This window comes from Podarcis liolepis (genome assembly GCF_965112155.1).
Source record: "Podarcis liolepis genome assembly, chromosome: 1".
Lineage (NCBI taxonomy): Eukaryota > Metazoa > Chordata > Lepidosauria > Squamata > Lacertidae > Podarcis > Podarcis liolepis.
The window spans coordinates 78,567,713-78,585,850 of record NC_139554.1 but is presented as its reverse complement, the minus strand read 5'-3'; the positions used below and the strand labels follow the sequence as shown (position 1 = coordinate 78,585,850).

Below are 18,138 nucleotides of genomic sequence, written 5' to 3'. Positions count from 1 at the left end.
CACCCTTTAAAGAGTTTTTAACATTTTTGTTTTCAAGGAACAATTCACAAACTACTTAATACTGGTACAGCCGCATAAAGGACAATCCTACTGTACTATGCACCACTGGTAATAGTTCATTTCAGTTAGTTTACATGCAGTGCAATCCTATGCCTGTCTGTTCAGGCAAGTAAGGGTGTGTAATACTGCAGCTTTAACCATATGATATTGCTACAGAGCACAGCAATTTGTTCACAATAGTTATGAAATCCTTAGCTGAACTCTATTTTAATTGCTTATTCATTGCTTTTCATTTTATATGAGCCTTTTGAAAATTTCTCCCAATACCTGCTTGGATTGAATAGTGCATGGCATCACAAAGTTTATTTTATAGCCTGTAGAGGTTTAAGGAAACCCAGATAGATGAGGAAAGTAATGTCTTATTTTACAAGTGCGGATGAGACAAGATTTCTCACTTTCTAATCATTTCCTTAGGCTTCTGTGCTTCTTACTATTTATATTAATAGTACTTTTTAAGCTTGTGCTAAATGAATGAACACCTTCACATCCCAGAAACTATCACAGAGGCAAGTAAGTAATTTAACTGTGAGTTTGCAGTTAATCGGTGTAATCAGTTCTCCAACTGATTGCAAACAGCACTTACTGCTGAGGATTGCAATATTGAAGATCAGCATGGAATATAAATATATGTAGTTTGTGAACAATTTTTCATGCTTGAATATCTAAACTACTCTAGCCTTATAAACTATTCAAGTAAATAACATATAACTATCACTCATACTTGTTACTCCATTATAACATATTTCATCACCATCCATGTTCTCTGTGTTGTCAGCATCATTTACATTTTGCATGATAGTGTAAAAACGGCCACAATTAACCCTGCCCAGTACAAAGTACAAACACGTATTCAACCTACTAAATCCTGCCTCAGTGTCTCATGAGTCAATGGAGGTGATGTTGAATTTATGTAAGATAAGAAACAAAACATTTTTTCTCGGAAGTCATTATCCTCCCTTTGTTTCTCTTAGTTACCAACTTCCTCTTTATAAGTATGTGGTTCAACTTACCTCATTTCCTGATGTCATTATCTTGTCCAGTATTGGCCTGCTGGTGCCTGGTGAATGATGGGGAAATGTTCCAAACCTGTTCCATGGGAGTCAGTCAGTTTTGAACTTTGCTGTGGTGCAAGCCAAGCAAGCAAGGTCTCACTGGGGGACCAGGGCGCAGATTCCAACCAGACAGATACCGACAGCTTTTTCCCATGAGCCCATCATACAGAGAAGATACTGGGCAAAACCTTGCCCAATATTTTGCTGCAATCTATGGGCACCGCCGGGCAAAGGCACCCCATGCTTATTGGACACGGAACGGGGCATCTGAGAGTGACACTTATACACTGTTCGAAAGATGTTGGTCTTTGTGACTCTATTGGCCTTACTCTTTTTTTACTGCAGTTTTGCTGTCTGTAAAATGGACATATTTGGTTTCTTAAATTTCATAAAGATGATTGATTGTACAATGCTATCATATGAGACCTTGATTTTAAGAGACCCCACTGTAATGCAAACAAAACACTATTCTTTTAGGGTGATAAAAGACATGTGGATTAGTCCTGAAAAGCCAAACACTACCCTGAGAGCACATATCAAAATAATGCTTTTCATGAATCTTAATTACGGGATAGCAAAAATCTACATTATATTATCCACTTCAGAGACAAATGTGACTCACTATTCAATTACTACAATCAGTACTCATTTAGGAGCAACTCTAACACACTGTCTCTTTGTGAACCATTTTTGTCAGAGTAATTACATTAGTAATAGCTGATTACACAGCAGTCTTATGTTCCTATGAAATTAACGTAATTACAGCAGCTACAAACACATCTGTCTATATTACACTCTAATAAGAAAACTAGTCAGAAGGCGTGCTATGTTTTCAATGTATTTAAAGCTAAAGATCACTGTGGTAAAATTATATTGTTAAGGGAAAGTTTTGGAGAGCTAGGAAGCCCTTGCATTGGGTGATATATGTATTCCACAGAACAAATGGATTTTAAACAAAAAATTCTTATCTCTCACTGAATGGGGCCCAAAAAAAAAGTGTATTAACTTTTTTAAAAATTACAAAATGCTTCCCATGTACTTTTATTATCAATATTTTTGATAATGGTATTCTGCAGTATATAAATTACTAGAATATGTAGACTGTTCAGGGGATCCTGTGTGGGTCAAAGACTTTTGCAGGAAGTCCAGAAGTTGTCTGGTTCCCTGTTAACATGAATGAAATGTCAATTACACTGTTGAAGTGGGTAGAACGGTCAGGAGATGCCACCGATTGTCAGAAGACAGTGTCAGCAGGAGCTTCTGCAGCACTACCCAGATTTTCTGAGACCCCAAATGCCAGGACACTGAGTGGGGAACATGATTAGTGGGAGATGGATATTCCAAAATCAGACTGGCATTCATAAGCTTTGTATGCACCATATGTTTAAAGTACATCATGTTCCCCAAAGGATCCTGATAATGGTAGTTTATGAAATGTGGTGTGAATTGTAGTTCTGTGAATTGTAGCTCCTTGGGCTATGTTAGAGGTGGAAAGGAGCAGCTTTGAAGACCGGTGCTGGGAGGGAGAAGTGGTTTCCGTTGACTAGTAACCACTTCTGCCTTCTTGAGCAAGGTGTGTGGAGTGTGACTTGCTCCAGGAAAGGAACAATTTGGAGCCAAGGTTAAGCTCTTGACTGTTCCTTAATCAACACTGCCCCTGATGTCACACATTGCATTAGTTGTAGCGTGGGTGGATAAGGCTTCCCTAAAATGTCCTTGTGTGCCAAAAGGGGATGTCATGTCAGGTTTGACCCATGGGGTGGAGTTTACCCACCCTTGGCTTAAGGGGCTAATCTCCTGCTCTGCAGGCCATTGAGATTGGAACTGCTCATTATTAACAACTGATTGCCTATCATAGGTTTACATTTTGTTTTTTTAGTTCAAACATGGTTGCTTTGTGGGATGGCAGGCTGTTCTGATAGAGGGTCAAAAATTCAGCCCAGCAGAGATTTTAAAACATGAAACATGCAGCAAAGTAAAGTGTGGGAATATGAGCTGTTACATCTTTTAAATGTCTCATTTTAAGTAGTTTACAGTGCCTCCCTTTCTATGCCCTTGGCATAGAATGCACCACACAATTTGGCAAATTAAAACTGGCTTACTTACAAACTCATGTGCTTTCCCATACAGCAGCCAGAAAACACAGGTAGAAATCTTGGGTTACAAAATACAGTGGTACCTCGGGTTAAGTACTTAATTCGTTCCAGAGGTCCGTTCTTAACCTGAAACTGTTCTTAACCTGAAGCACCACGTTAGCTAATGGGGCCTCCTGCTGCCGCCGCGCCGCCAGAGCATGATTTCTGTTCTTATCCTGAAGCAAAGTTCTTAACCTGAAGCACTATTCCTGGGTTAGTGGAGTCTGTAACCTGAAGCGTATGTAACCCGAGGTACCACTGTATAGTAACAAGTTTCTGAACACGTGATCTGAGCTTGGAACGATTGAGCTCAGAAATCCTATCTGGTCGGGTTCACATGTTGGAAGAGAATGAACAATAGAAATTGACTTTCTTCCTTATTTTCTAAAAACTTAAAAGCCATACAATGAAAAATATTGCTATGTTTCAGAACACATGCAGTTTTTGCCTTAATAAACACATCATCTATTAGTCACAGTGTATGTGTCACATTCACATCTATAAAATGGAGAAATACCTTTCCTCCTCCACAGAATGTGACATTTATTAATGGCTCTGGGTCATTCAGTACTACAGTGATGTGAGTCACATAAATATTGCTTATATATGTCAAGAGTTGAATGTTGACTGTATATTGTCTGAGTCAAAATACCTTCTACAGCTAACATTCAGGGCAACTAATGTTGCTATTAGTGGATGTGTACTTGGGTTTACTTAATCTGTCAAACAATGTATCATTATTATCATAATGTATCATTATTTTCATAATGAAAATTAATAGCACCTAGTCCTCCATAATAAACAAATGCTCAGCTCACTCCTGACGAAGTCAAAACAACCCAAATAGATGTACTTTGGATTATTTGTATTATTATTATTTATAAAGGCAGCTTTATAAAAATGCTGATAATAGTAATGTTGGATTAAACACCTTTGCTAAGGAATGGCATTATAGTGATTAGAAGATCACACTATCATTTATAGGAGAAAGGTATCCCCATTTTTATGTAAAAATCTAGAGACCTGGCAAAATGCGTAGGCTACTTTAGCCAAAGCATATTTTACAACATTAGGATTTCAGTCTCATCCACATCAATGAGCTCTTAATTACACATTCATTTCCCTTTACAGTTTATGTGGAAGTATATTAGAAGTGTGAAAATAAAAGCAGTAGCAAGTGGTTGTCATTCAAGAATGCAAATTCTCTGAATAGGAAGGGAGAAAATGAAGATGGGGTGTGAGTTTCAAGTAATTTGAAAGCTTTCAATGATCTTTCAGAAATAATTGTTATATGAGTAGTTTAAAATCATGGTCTTTTAAAAAAAAGATTGCAAGGAATATAAAATAGCCTCTGTGAGCTAAAAATATGACATTCTTTTCAGATTTCTGGATAAAGTTTAAGAAGTGCTTGTGAGGAAAATGAAAATAATAAGTTCATAAAAATAAGGGGAAATGGAACGTGATCAATTAAACCTCTAAATTGCAAACCTGTATACATTTAAGTTCTGACTAAAGGATGCACTGGGAGTTTAACTTACTGAAAGGGGTAAGTAGGAGACACCCATTAACATTTGGAGGAAGGTGTCCCACGGTCAAAGTGACATGTATCTTTTCCGCAGAGCAGTAGGTATGTTGGCCTTCAAATGCAAACTGAATTGAATCCCCCCCCCATCCTTAATCACTACATCTTTTGGTGGCAAATTCCATAGTTAACTATGTGCTGTACAAATAAATGGTTCCATTTATAGGTCCTGAACCTTCCGTTTTCAGCATCATTGGAAGACTGGGTTGTAGTGTTATATGTACCCACTTCTTCTACACTGCACATTTTGTGGGCCTTGGGATGCTGGGCTGTAGGCTGTAAAGAGAAGAAATAAGGCAACTGGCAACAAACACTTGTGGCAACTTTTTCTTTTGTATTGCTTTTGTGTGATATGTTACTACCAGGAATTCTTATTACATGCAAAAGTTTCAAATGTAAGCTGAATAGGTTGAAACAATGCTCATTAAAAGAATGGCAAAATAATCACATCTAATAGAGTTTTTCACACAGTGTAAAGATTATTCATAAATATATTAATGGAACACTTTAAGAATTGTTTACAGTGTTTCGAATTCAAAGGGCAAGTAAGTGGTCAATGTCCATATTTTGAGATGTTCATTTTCTTCTGATGTTCAGGAATTTCTGTGGTGCTGAATGTTTGTAACCTATAAAAAAAGGGAGACATATTCAAAACGTTACATTTCTCACTGTGAATTTGCACCATTCTCACTTCAAAATTGTACTGGCTCCCTGGCATTTCCCTGCATATGCCTCAAAATCCCAATCTGAACATTCACATGTCCCTACTTTTCCTATATACTGGGGCAGGAGAGGGGACTGCTCTTGTGAAGTTAAGAGTTCATTGATACAAGCTACTTTCATTCATTTATTTTACATAAAGACTACCTTTGCAAATTGAAATTCAAATGCCAGCCTCCATGGGGTAAAATGGGAAAAGACGGAGAGAAAGAGAATGGGAAGAGGGGTAAATTTTTATAAATGTGACAGTCTCGATTTGGCATCCAGAGCTTGAAACGTCCAACCCTCACAGCCTTTCATAGTTTGGTAAAGTCCCTCTTCTTTAGATTGGTTTTCCGTTTAGATTAACCCATGCTCCTCCTGATTCACTCTCCCAACCTCCTTACAAAGGTCTTTACAGAGACTGCATGCTAGAGAAGCAAGTCTGCCCTCTTCATTTATTTCCCCAGAACACTGAAAGGCCTGACTCAGGATGACTCAGTCCTTGAGACAGAAAGAAGGGACAAATGCCTTTGCAGACAGCTGTTCTCCTGGTCTGCTTATCAGTAGAGAGGGTACCTTTGAACAAAAGTAGCCAAATCCCTACAACTGCCTGAGTGCCAGACTTGATGACCCATGAGATCCTTTCCAAATCTATAATCATATAATTCTTACAGGCAGACTTCATTCAAAATTCACAGCAAGTGAAAATGACTCATGGTTTTGATTTTGCAAAGTACTGAGCACCTTTTTCCTTTAAGGACACCATTTCTAAAATAGCCTTAATCCAATGCATGTGAGTAGTGCAGCTGACTTCAAAGAAAAAGTGCTTTCATGTACTAAAATGATTCAATCTGCGTAAGAAATGCTTAGCAGGTTGTTGAACTTAGAAGTATGGGTGTACATTTCACATGACAGCTTTAACATGCAAGCATGCAGTTTACTATGAAGGTCAGTAACAGGCTATATAGATACTGTGCTCTGAAACATGTTACCCATTCATTTCATGCGAAAGGGCTTGGAATTGAGTTCTTGCCTCTCTATATAATATAAAGCTGAGAAGATGGAGCACATGCAGAAGGTACCAGTTTAAATCCCTGGCATATCCAGGTATGTCTGGAGCCTTTTCTGAAACCCTGGAGAGGCACAGCCACTCAGTATAGACAGTACTGAGCTGCACGCCACAGACCAACTCAGTCTAACACAGCTTCCTCTGCTCCTCATGTTCCTAAAGTTAACTCCAGATTCAGAGTTCTCTAGTTTATACTGAAGTAGCTGAACCGTTCTACCTCCTACATAAATTATGTACCATTTCTTTAAAAAACGAACAACAAAAAGTTTGGGTTTGCAAAGAGGATTCATAAAAAGATGCACAAAGGATGAATGTAATTACAAATAAATACTTTTCATGACTGCATTCAAATCATCCAAGTCAAGCTTGTAATACTGTTCTTCACTATCAGACGAAGCATATCTTCTACCATCTGTAAAAGAAAAAAGCAAGCCAAATTACCTTGAGTTCTATATATGGCTGCTTATGATCTTTGAGGTTGAATGCACATGTTCACATCTGACCAGCCATCTGATAAATAGGTTTTCACACAGATAATATAGCTTACAAATCTCAATACTTGGGCTTGAGTGGATGATGGAAATGACCAAAAAGAGATGAATTGGAAAGTCCCGTATTTTTCGCTCTATAACACGCACCTGACCATAACACGCACGTAGTTTTTAGAGGAGGAAAATCCGTAGGCATGCCACCCGTAGGCATTCCCTCCATAACACGCGCAGACATTTCCCCTTACTTTTTAGGAGGAAAAAAGTGAGTGTTATGGTGCAAAAAAGACGGTATTTTCCAGCCTGCTCAAATGTTTTAATAACCTTGAATGTAAAAGCCCTTCTACAAATACAAACGGAGCAATTAAAGTTGAATGAGGGAAAGTGAGATGAAAACAGCTGGAATTTTTGCCAATTAATTCACCATAAAAGACTTAAGGAGTCTCAGAAATCCATACAAGCATTGATCTATATAACTGCTCAGCCTGCATTTCTTGTGGGGATCTGAAGAGTTTACAACAGTCTGCAATATTAGTATATTCACTGGAGATTTCCTCAATAACTTTTGTACAGAATTCATTAAACATTGAACTAATTTTGAAGGCTTCAGGTACACACACAATTCTGACTCTAGTTTTTTTTGCTTAGTTTTTATGGTGATCATCCAGCCGCTCTGAACAAAATAAAATGGGGCAAAAGAAAGCCATAGGATTTCAGACAGCTCCAGGTTTCCTTGATCCTGGACATGGGCATAGCCAGGATTTAAATGGGGGGGCCTTTATGTTAGGGGGGCAGAACAGAACTGAGTTATCTGTGATGTAATCAGTAAGTATTTTTATTTATTTACTTTATGGGGGGCAGTGCCCCCCTGCAACCCTCTGGCTATTCCCATGATCCTGGACCAGTTTGTGCTGAGTTTCTCTCTTCCACTTCAGCCAAAGAGGTTCTGCTCTGTATCATTATAGTAGATACTTGATGCTGAGCTGGATCCAATCAAGGTCTATGCTGCTGACCATTATTTTCCTACCTGCAGTGAAACTTGATGCCTCTGGTCACTTGCAAGCAGGACAGAGAAGGTAACAGCCTTCTCCTGTTTAATTTTCCTGGTATTGATCCTCTTTGCTAACTTGTGATTGACATGGCACATTATTATTATTATTATTATTATTATTATTATTATTATTATTATTTATACCCCGCCGATCTGGCAAGGTTTCCCCAGCCACTCTAGGCAGCTTACAGCACATATAAAAACAGTAAAATGTCAGCATAAAAAACTTCCCGATACATACAGGGCTGCCTTCAGATGTCTTCTCATGCCACAGCCTGTTCTAATACTGCCTCTCCCCCCCCCCCTTTATTCTGAGATTTCTCAGATTATTTTTACAAGCCCGCTCACACGCATTGGTGGGTGGTGTTGGGGCCACGCCCCGGACCCACAAGTTACCTGCCAAATATTCTTCCTTATTGTGTTCTTCCCCTGTGGATATCGAAGTGAACCAGCGCCTGCTATTATTACTTTTTCCAGTGGTCGTTACTTTGATTCTGCATATTTATTTTTAACCTCCACATTTGTCCTCAATTTGAAAGCCCTTTAACCAAACCCAAATCAGGTCCTCACTAAGCAAAAAGGCAAAAACAGCTGATGGGAAGGACATTTGGGGTATTGCTGTGGGTGGGAGGGGGGAGAGATTCTCCACATTAATCTTTTGGTGGGGCACCATTACTTTCTTCCCCTTCCCATGCAGGTTAAAGGAAGAAGGAGATGGAATACACTGGACCCTCAAAAATGGGGGAAGGTGAAGACCCATTTTAAGTTTTGATTAGTTTTACTACGGGCAATAAATAGTGGAATGCCTCTGTGAAACAGCTGAAGAAAAACAACACACAAGCAAATCATGCTACTCAGAGAATTCTTAAGAAAGGATAGCTCTGAGAAAAATGGCCGGAGTAAAATAATCAAATTACATTTAGCCACATCTTTCTCTCTGAGCCACATTGCTTCCACAGTACTCCACAGAAAGTCCTCAAAGTATAAAGTATCATGTTATGCACAGATCCTGCAAATACATATTAAGGAGATTGTGGAAATGTAGTTCCTACTTCAGTGTAACATCTTCATCTCGAAAAGCTCATACCTCCTCTATGACATCCTTCTATTAGCAAGTTTAGTTTTCAGATTGTTTGCAACGTCCTTGTTACATAACTATAGTTAAACAATTTTACAAAATTAGTTTTCAGGTTGCTTGTATGTCTCCATATTAATTCATTACATTTAAGCAGGTGCTAATTTTACATAGCCCCACTGGGAACCAGGTTATTGTTGCTTTAAAAAAAAAAACAATCAGGAAGCTACTTAGAGCCTTTTAACTGGAATAAATCATTAATTTTGTGGTGGTTGTGGTAGGCAATTTTCCTCCTAAGTATTTCAAACTAATGCCCAACTAAACTTTTTTTTATTTGAGAATTCACCCTGTAACAAACATTTTGAAATTCAATGTAGTATTAAAAACAGCCATTACATGGTTTTTTAACTGAACCAAGCATTTTTATTTTCATTTTTTTGAAAATGAGACACCAAACTTACATCTTCCCTTGAGATACAGCATTGATTGTGGACCCCAGTTTCTTGCTATTGGATAACCCTGAAAAGAGAAAGTAGCCACAATTCACTGGAAACTTGCCATGTACTGCTGCAGAGTTTGGAGGATATTTTAGCTAAAACCTTTACCTTTGGGGTGTGGGATGATTCAACTACGAAAAAGACCATCATGATGACAAAAGCACAAACTAATGCTGTTTTAACTTTCTGCAAGAAAAACAGTATATATTTTTCTTTGATTATTCAGAATAAAACCCACTGTAACAAATATTTAAACGCATAAAAGAGACATAGTAAGTTGCTTACCATGCTGGCAGGTGTTTTGTCACTCGCTTCTATCACCGAAATGTGATCAAAGGTTTGGTTTGGCATTCTTACTTTTAAATAGCTGATGATGATAAAATACGCAAGTTCAGCTGATCATAGATGTTTTGCTTGGGGTTGTTTTTCTCCCGCCCCTAAAAAAAAGCCTTTGTTTTCCAGGGAAGGGTTTACGTCAAGTTTGATATGTGGAAATTAGATATATAGTAATTTACCTTCCCCCAGAAGCAAAGCAGCAAATTAGTGTCAGAGACTTCTTGACAAAAGGGTAGCTAATGATAGTTGTTCCCGTGAGATCCAGAAACAATCTGTACACACAGGGAACAAAATGCAAGACAAAAGGTGACTAAATGTCAAGCATTTCTACCTGGTACTTCACACATTTTCTCAGGCCTTCATTCATTTTTCTGCAATAATTAACATATGGTCGGAGGAAAGCCACTTTTTTTTGTTAATGGGCTTCTTAGTGAACTCTTCTTAGGCTCTCTATTCAGCAGTTGAAGATTATCCTTAAATCATCAGTTTAGGAACATTTTGCTGTATTATATGTTTCTCTTATAAATAAGAGCTATCCTGAGGCCCTCAGCTCTTAGGAGCCCAGGATGATCCATGGCACTGAAAAGCTGCTGAAACATAATCTAAATACGTTCATCAATATGATTAAACTAACACTGGCATGCATATAAATATTGTTTGGTAGTGGAATGTTATTGTTTATATTCTATTGGTAGTCTAAGCCTTCCTTGGTTGAAACTCCAGATTTCACAATGCCTTGGTGCCTCCACGACTTAAATATCAGCGTATCTCCCTAATGCAGTAACTGAGAGAGTTATTGCTATGGTGGCTCACAACCAGACCTTGAGGCGGGGCAATTTACTGGCGGCTGGCCTGTTTCCAAGCACAATTCAAGTTGTTTGCCCTTGAAACCCTACATGCTTTTGGACTGAGGTAGCTGAAGGACTAGCTTCTTGCTGTGTACTTCCTTTGTCAATGGAAGCCCTTCTCCAGCTATCTCCATCTGCAGAAGTTAGGTGGATGATGACAGGCAAGAGAGCCTTCTCAGCTGCATTGCCCCTTCTGTGCAGTGATGGCAACACCTTGTTTCCTTTGTGCAGAACCACTCTGCCTGTTCAGAGCCTTGGTACCAGTCTGAACATGCAGAGAGGTCCTCTGAGTGGTCCAGCACTGTGAACACTGTGAACACTTACTTGGAAAGTAAGCTTGGAAAGTCTAAGCCCTCCTTGGGAGAGGACGTCTATGAGAGTCCACATTCAGGTGTGTAGGAGGAGGGGCAATTCTGAAGCAGCAGTGAAAAATAAAATACATCGCATTCACAAAGAAACCCCTTGAGGTCACCCGTTATTAGAGCATTGTCTGAGTTACGGTATTACAGATAACCATGGATGACTGAATTACTCAGTAGCCTTACTTTGTAAAAATGCTCACCATGCACCACAAATCTTGTAATGCAATCTGTGCAGTTGCAAATCTTTGATGTTGCAAATCTTGTAATGCAATCTGTGCAGTTGCTGTACACGGTTTCTCACATATGTGCCTAGATTTAAATAGTCAGTTACTGTCTTATTATAATGCCTTTCCTCCACTTCTAGTTCAGTTTTATTTTATCAAATATCCCCCTTGTCATCAGGATCATGAAAAATGCAGACACACACAGCTAAAGCCAACGCACATTCTGATAAGGATCTCCTATGCTGTGATTGTAAAACCTTGTTCTGTCTACCTTTCCAATTGTATTGGTTATTTGTTTAGGGTTCTTCTTGAATTGAAAATAAACCTGCCAATATCATAATGGTATTATACAAATCTATAGTGTGGCCACATTTGGAGTACTGTGTACAGTTCTGGTTGCCTCATCTCAAAAAGGATATTGTAGACTTGGAAAAGGTTCAGAAAAGGACAACCAAAATGATCAAGGAGGTGGAGTGACTCTTCCTAAGAAATAAAGGTTGCAGCGTTTAGGACTTTTGTTATTACATTGTTGTCATTGCGCTGTATCAATAAAGCGTACTTTATCAATGTTGCCCATAAAGGTAAAGGGACCCCTGACCATTAGATCCAGTCATGGCCGACTCTGGGGTTGTGGCGCTCATCTCGCTTTATTGGCCGAGGGAGCCGGCGTTTGACCGCAGACGGCTTCTGGGTCATGTGGCCAGCATGACTAAGCTGCTTCCAGCAAACCAGGGCAGCGCATGGAAACGCCATTTACCTTCCCGCCAGAGCAGTACCTATTTATCTACTTGCACTTTGATGTGCTTTTGAACTGCTAGGTTGGCAGGAGCAGGGACCAAGCAACGGGAGCTCACCCCATTGCAGGGATTCGAACCGCCAACCTTCTGATCGGCAGGTCCTAGGCTCTGTGGTTTAACCCACAGCGCCACCCGCGTCCCAATGTGTCCCATTTTAAAATTTTTTTTAAATACATTATATAATAACATTACAGAATGGGAGTTGGCATAAGCCAATGTTGCCCATACTTCCCTGAGGTGGAAGAATACATATGATGAATACATTCAAAATTGGTTTCCTCTGCATTCTTTTCCTACTTTTAAAAATCTGTCAGTGTTATTTGTTGTTGCCTAATAAGCTCATATCAAAACAACCACTGTTCAAGGCATTAATTTGTGAGTCTAAGTCCATCTGTTCCATTGAAATAATGCTGATGTTATGGTGACATCTTGGTGTTGATGCTGTTTGTCTTTTTTGTTTCTTCCAATAATTACGTAAATTGTAGTCCTAGCTTGTTGGCTTTGTTCTTAACCAAATGGCTTGTTTTATTCTGCATGTTCAATTTCATTTTGAGAGAGTTATTATCCAGAGCTCAGTAATTAAGATGCTAATCACTGCACAAATCAGTAATAATGCATTAAATCATTGAGTGAAAAATGGGCAGAATTTTACAACTAGTCATCCCTCATGTACGCTTATAAAGAGATGTCTGTTCAACAGGTTGTCACCTTACCTTTTAGGCATTGGACAGTTGACGTGTATTCCAACTTAGAATATTTGACTTAAGATTTGTTCACCTAAAACTTTTCTGTTTGAGTCTACTTTTTATTTAGGAAGCAAGATTTAAATCTGGGCAGAGCAATTCTATTGAGGAGCTAGGCAGCACAGAGTGACTAGGGCAGAAAACGGTCAGTTTTGTTGTAGTTTGTTGTTGTTGCACAGCTGAGGGGTCCAAGAATTGGGTCCCTGGAAGATGCTGCAGGGCTCTAGCTCCAGTGGATACAAAGCCCCTGATACCCCAAGCACCCCATTTGGCGACTTTCTGCTAGCTAGCGCTAGTGCCAGCGGGAGAGCTCCCAGTGGTAACTTCCTACCCTCCAGGGCGAAGCTCAGGACTTCCATTGTGGCAAAGGCTAGTAGGGAACTCTTCTGTATGACTCCATGTCATCTAAGACATTCTTCACTACCAACCTTACTGTATGCTTGTGAAACGCAGACCACTTATCTAAGACCACACCACTATCAACATCAGGGGGAGTTAGGATCTTACCCTTAGTTGGTTGATCAATCAATGAATCAATTTTGTGAGAGCAAATCGTGATCAGTGGGACTGCGAGTTAAGACTTAGCATGCCTATTTATTCTTTGAAGTTATTTTAGTTGTAATCAGGGCTTTTTTTCCAGCCAGGACTCACTAGAACTCAGTTCAGGTGGGAGCCATTGCCATTATAAGAGAACAAGCAAGATGTGCATGGCGAGTTCTGGCACCTCTTTATCGAGAAAAATAGCACTGGCTTGTGAAATGATGGTGGTTTTTCTATCTATAGCTTTGTTTAGTTGTAAGTTATTTTACACTTCTATGCAGTGGTACCTCGGGTTACAAATGCTTCAGGTTACAAACACTTCAGGTTACAGACTCTGCTAACCCGGAAGTAGTACCTTGGGTTAAGAACTTTCCCTCAGGATAAGAACAGAAATTGCGAGCCAGTGGCACAGCGGCAGCGGAAGGCCCCATTAGCTAAAGTGGTGCCTCAGGTTAAAAACAGTTTCAGGTTAAGGACAGACTTCCAGAACAAATTAAGTATGTAACCAGAGGTACCACTGTATCTTAAATAGGTATCTGTATTTCCTGGTTTGAATATATATGTGTGTGTTTCCTATTTTCTGGTAAGTAACTGTGAACTGCCTGTGGCAAAAAAGCGACTAATAAATATAACAACAACAATAATCTATATGAGATTTGGTAACATGTAAAATTAATCATTGATTAATTCATCAGTGCATAAACCCATTAGAAACCAACAGGATATTTCAGCACCTTGCCCTTGGTTACCATTTAACAGATCTCTCTCTCTAGTACTACTGGTAATAAAAAAGAAGATTTTCGAATGGCTTTTTAAATGTTCAGCTATTAAATTAAAAGAGGGGAAATGATGCAAGTGCGTTGGGAAGCAGATGTCTCTGTGTTGTAAACTGGTATATCCATTACGCCAAGACAGAAACAGCTGTGAGATGACTTGCATAAATTGAGTGTGAATTAGCTGGATAAAACCTCTCTCATCCAGCAAGGCGCTTTAACTCTTTCTTGCTTACAATTTTCACCTACATACTGAGCTTAATGGACAAGGCTGGGAGGGGAGCTCTGCTGAGTTTATTGGAAAAGTGGAGACAATGTGAATTAATGAATAAGCAGACTAATGAGGTAGATTCCAATCCATTGTTGTTGTTGTTGTATGTATATCCATCTATATTGTTATAGATTTGGGAAGGACCCCCCCAAACCCTATAAATTAATAAATGATAGGATTTTGATGATTTGGGGTGTGAAGGAAGAAATACAAACTGCAGAGGAATTCCTGGGCTAGCCTAATGGACAGATGATATGGAAGATGATATCAATCCTGTTGTGAAGTCCCTTCTCTGCTACACCACTGCTGATCAGTTGATAAGAAGGCATTCTTTGTTAATAATAATAAATAATAATAATAATAATAATAATAATAATAATAATAAATTTGTTATTTATACCCTGCCCATCTGGCTGGGTTTTCCCCAACCACACTGGGCGGCTTGCAGCAAAATATAAAAACAATCCATGTTTGTTCATTTCATATTTACCTTCTCGTCTGCAGAAAAATAATACCCCCAACTCACATAGGAGGTAAAACCAGTAGCCTGTGTTCATGTGTTCTTCTCAAATATATCTTCTCCAGGGACTGTACAGCACACTCACCAACTTATCACTTTCTCTTGGGTTAAAGTGATGAATTCCTTCTTCCCCCAAACACTCAGAAGTTAGTAATTCTGTTTCTGATCACAGAAGACGGCTCCAATTTAGCTTCAAAAACTGTACATTTATTGCACTTAGATTGTAGTCATTTCATTTTCAGCTCCTTTTCACACTCAACTGTTTGTGGGGAGACCAGAATTTTATTGAGAGATTGTGCTGTCACTGCTGTAAGAAGATGAAACAAATTGTCAAGGCTCATTTTCAAATATTAATCTTTTGGGGAAATTTGTTGCTGTTTCAATGAAACATTCCACCCTTTGGGATTGCATAGTTTTCAATGATTAGAATGGGATTTGAACAGTGAACCCCTGGCCATTCAGTTAGTCAATGACCTTTGAAGACCTTCCAACATACAGGGTGTGACCGGAGGGTATGCCTTCCTCTATTTTAAGGCAGTTATGTGTGCATAGCCTTACAATGTCTTTAAGAATGTGAGAGGAGCCTTGCTGCATCAGACCAAAGGCCCATCCAGGCCTGCATTCTGTTTCTACAGTGGCCAATCAGATGTCTATGGGAAGCTCGCAAGCGACAACATGGTGGCAACAGCCCTCTGCTCCATTCCTCCTGTTCCCTAGCCATTGGTGCTCTGTCTCTGCAGTGGAGGTAGCCCTGGGTACCCTTATCCACTGTGAATTTACCCAATCCCTTTATAAAGCCACCTTTCTATTGTTTGCTTCGTTTGCAAGTACAGTTGTACCTTGGATCTCAGGCGCCATGGCTCCCAAACAAATTGGCTCCCAAACAATCGAAACCCGAAAGTGAGTGTTCCGGTTTTCAAACAGTTTTGAGAAGCTTCCTGCAGCTAGTCAGAATCCGCACTTTGGTTTTCAAATGTTTTGGAAGTCGAACGGACTTCTGGAATGGATTCTGTTCGACTTCCAAGACTGTATACAAGAAGAAGATAAGGCGGTTTGTTGTGCAAGCTTTGGCCCTGCTCATTTCAACAAGGAAGCTTCAGCAAGGCAAATGCACTGGAAAGTGTGGAAAAACCCTTGCTTGAGGCATCATTTAACTTCCCTACAAACAAATCAGAACGAGTGCTTATTTAATAGCCAATGTTGCTGGATCTCCCCACAAGCAAATCAGGGTCTGGAAGCACCCATGGTTGTCTCCCGCCCCCTGCCCAGATACAGCCCCTTGTTGCATTGAACACTATTTAAGGGAGTCTCCAACTCCCAGTAATAATTTAAAGGACCAAAGTGGGAGCAACCAAGCCACAATGGAGCACCAAATATGACATTGCACCTTTGTGACTCTTTTAAGATGAAAATATATATTGCCATTTCCCCTTGTATACCCATTTGTAAAGTACTTTATAAACTACAACATCTAAAATATGCCCTTTGTATTTACATCTGAAGTAGGGCTAGCTCACACAGATCTAGCTGACCCAGAGTAGTTTGCTTCCCGCAGGACGGCCTGACTCTTTTAAAAGACTATTTGCAAATGTCTCCAGCATTTTCAGCGCAGTCTCATTTCTAAAGTGTGGTACTTTAGTCCTCAGTGACTGTCAAATTATCCTGCGATGATAAGTGGAAACACTGTGGTAAATCTAGATAAATGCAAGTTATTTCCTTCAACAGACTTTACTTTTTTTGATGTGGCATAACATCACTACCTAATAGGCAGACCTAATATATGCATTTTTATACTCACTTTTCCTTAGTATGTGCATTTGTGCACCTTGCCAAGCTAGAGAACGGCATTGCAAAATTTGGAGACGTGCAAATTTCAAAGGAGGGCTGTGCTTCAGTTTGCACACTGTTTCAGATACTGAGAGTTGGGCAAGTTTGCCTTTGCATCATTTCTCTCCCCCTTTCTTAAATGAGCTGCACCTACAGGCAGGATTCAGTGCAGCCTCTTTGCTTTTCCCCCCAACAGGATGAGCTTAGCTTTTCCCTGCCTTCAACAGACATCTTTGCCTCCGCTTCATAGTCATCAGTGCTGGCCTTTCCTGTGTGCTTCAGGTGGGCTACCTGCCTTTTTAAAAAATTGCTTGAAGGGCTGTGTAAACCTTTATGCAATTACACGTTCATTTAGTGCCTTAGAATCATAAAATCATAGAGTTGGGACCCCAAGGGTCTTCTAATTCAACCTTCCTGAATCTCAACATGCAGTTCCCCCATCCAGTTTGAAACCGTACTGGATCCTGCTTAGCTTTGCAAATGTGCTAGCGGTTTTATTGCTGTACCACTTGTGTTGCTGTATTCTTATTTTAATCAATTTGTCTCCAGTCACAAAAATGTTTTGTACAGTGTATAGAAAATAAGGAAAAGGGCTAGTGCACAGTGGCAGGGCTCTGCATGCAAATGGCCCTTGGTTAAGTCCCCAACATCTCCAGTTAGAGCTAGCAAAGGCTGCTGACTGAGACCCTGAAGAACCACAGCCAGTCAGTGGTACTGAGCAAGGCAGACCAGGGGTCCGACTCAATAGAAGGCAGCTTCCTACCTCAGCCAATCAGCACCAGGCACAGCCAGTTCTATTTCCTGACTGCAGAAGCAGGCTTCCTCGAGCTCTGCCTTGGAGAGGAATAGGAGCTGTGTTTGATCTCCATAAAGTGAATGCACTTCCAGAGAACAAGCACTCATATTTTTAGGCATGTATATACCCACCCAACTTATTTGTCCATTCCCATTAAAAAATGCAGGCAATACATCCTGAGACTTGAGGCTTGCCATTCAATTTTTCTTAAGCACTGGATTTCGAAGGAACTGATTGCAACTCCTCCGTGTAGTATATTAGTCTACTTCCAGTTTGTTCTATTTTAATTCCATTTCTCGTTGCTCTTTCATTAGGAAATGGGATAAAGAAGAATTACTCTCCCTGTCAATATGCTGTAATTTATTTTGTAATGCATTAATCTCCTAGCTC

At 39.7% G+C, this 18,138-nt stretch overlaps 1 protein-coding gene across 2 annotated transcripts; it reads right to left on the bottom strand.

Moving 5' to 3' along the window:
- Positions 1-4,688: 4,688 nt before the first annotated feature.
- Positions 4,689-10,189, bottom strand: LOC310703595 (spexin prohormone 2-like). Of its 2 annotated transcripts, none has more exons than XM_083495983.1 (5): positions 9,997-10,189; positions 9,820-9,897; positions 9,676-9,733; positions 6,922-7,012; positions 4,689-5,455 (listed from the first exon to the last, which is right to left on the bottom strand). In XM_083495983.1, the coding sequence occupies exons 1-5, from the start codon at positions 10,060-10,062 to the stop codon at positions 5,383-5,385; spliced, it is 366 nt and encodes a 121-aa protein (XP_083352109.1). In that variant the 5' UTR covers positions 10,063-10,189; the 3' UTR covers positions 4,689-5,382. The 2 variants fall into 2 exon arrangements, with proteins under 2 accessions (XP_083352109.1, XP_083352110.1); XM_083495984.1 differs by having other exon boundaries at positions 6,932-7,012; positions 9,997-10,181.
- Positions 10,190-18,138: the final 7,949 nt, after the last annotated feature.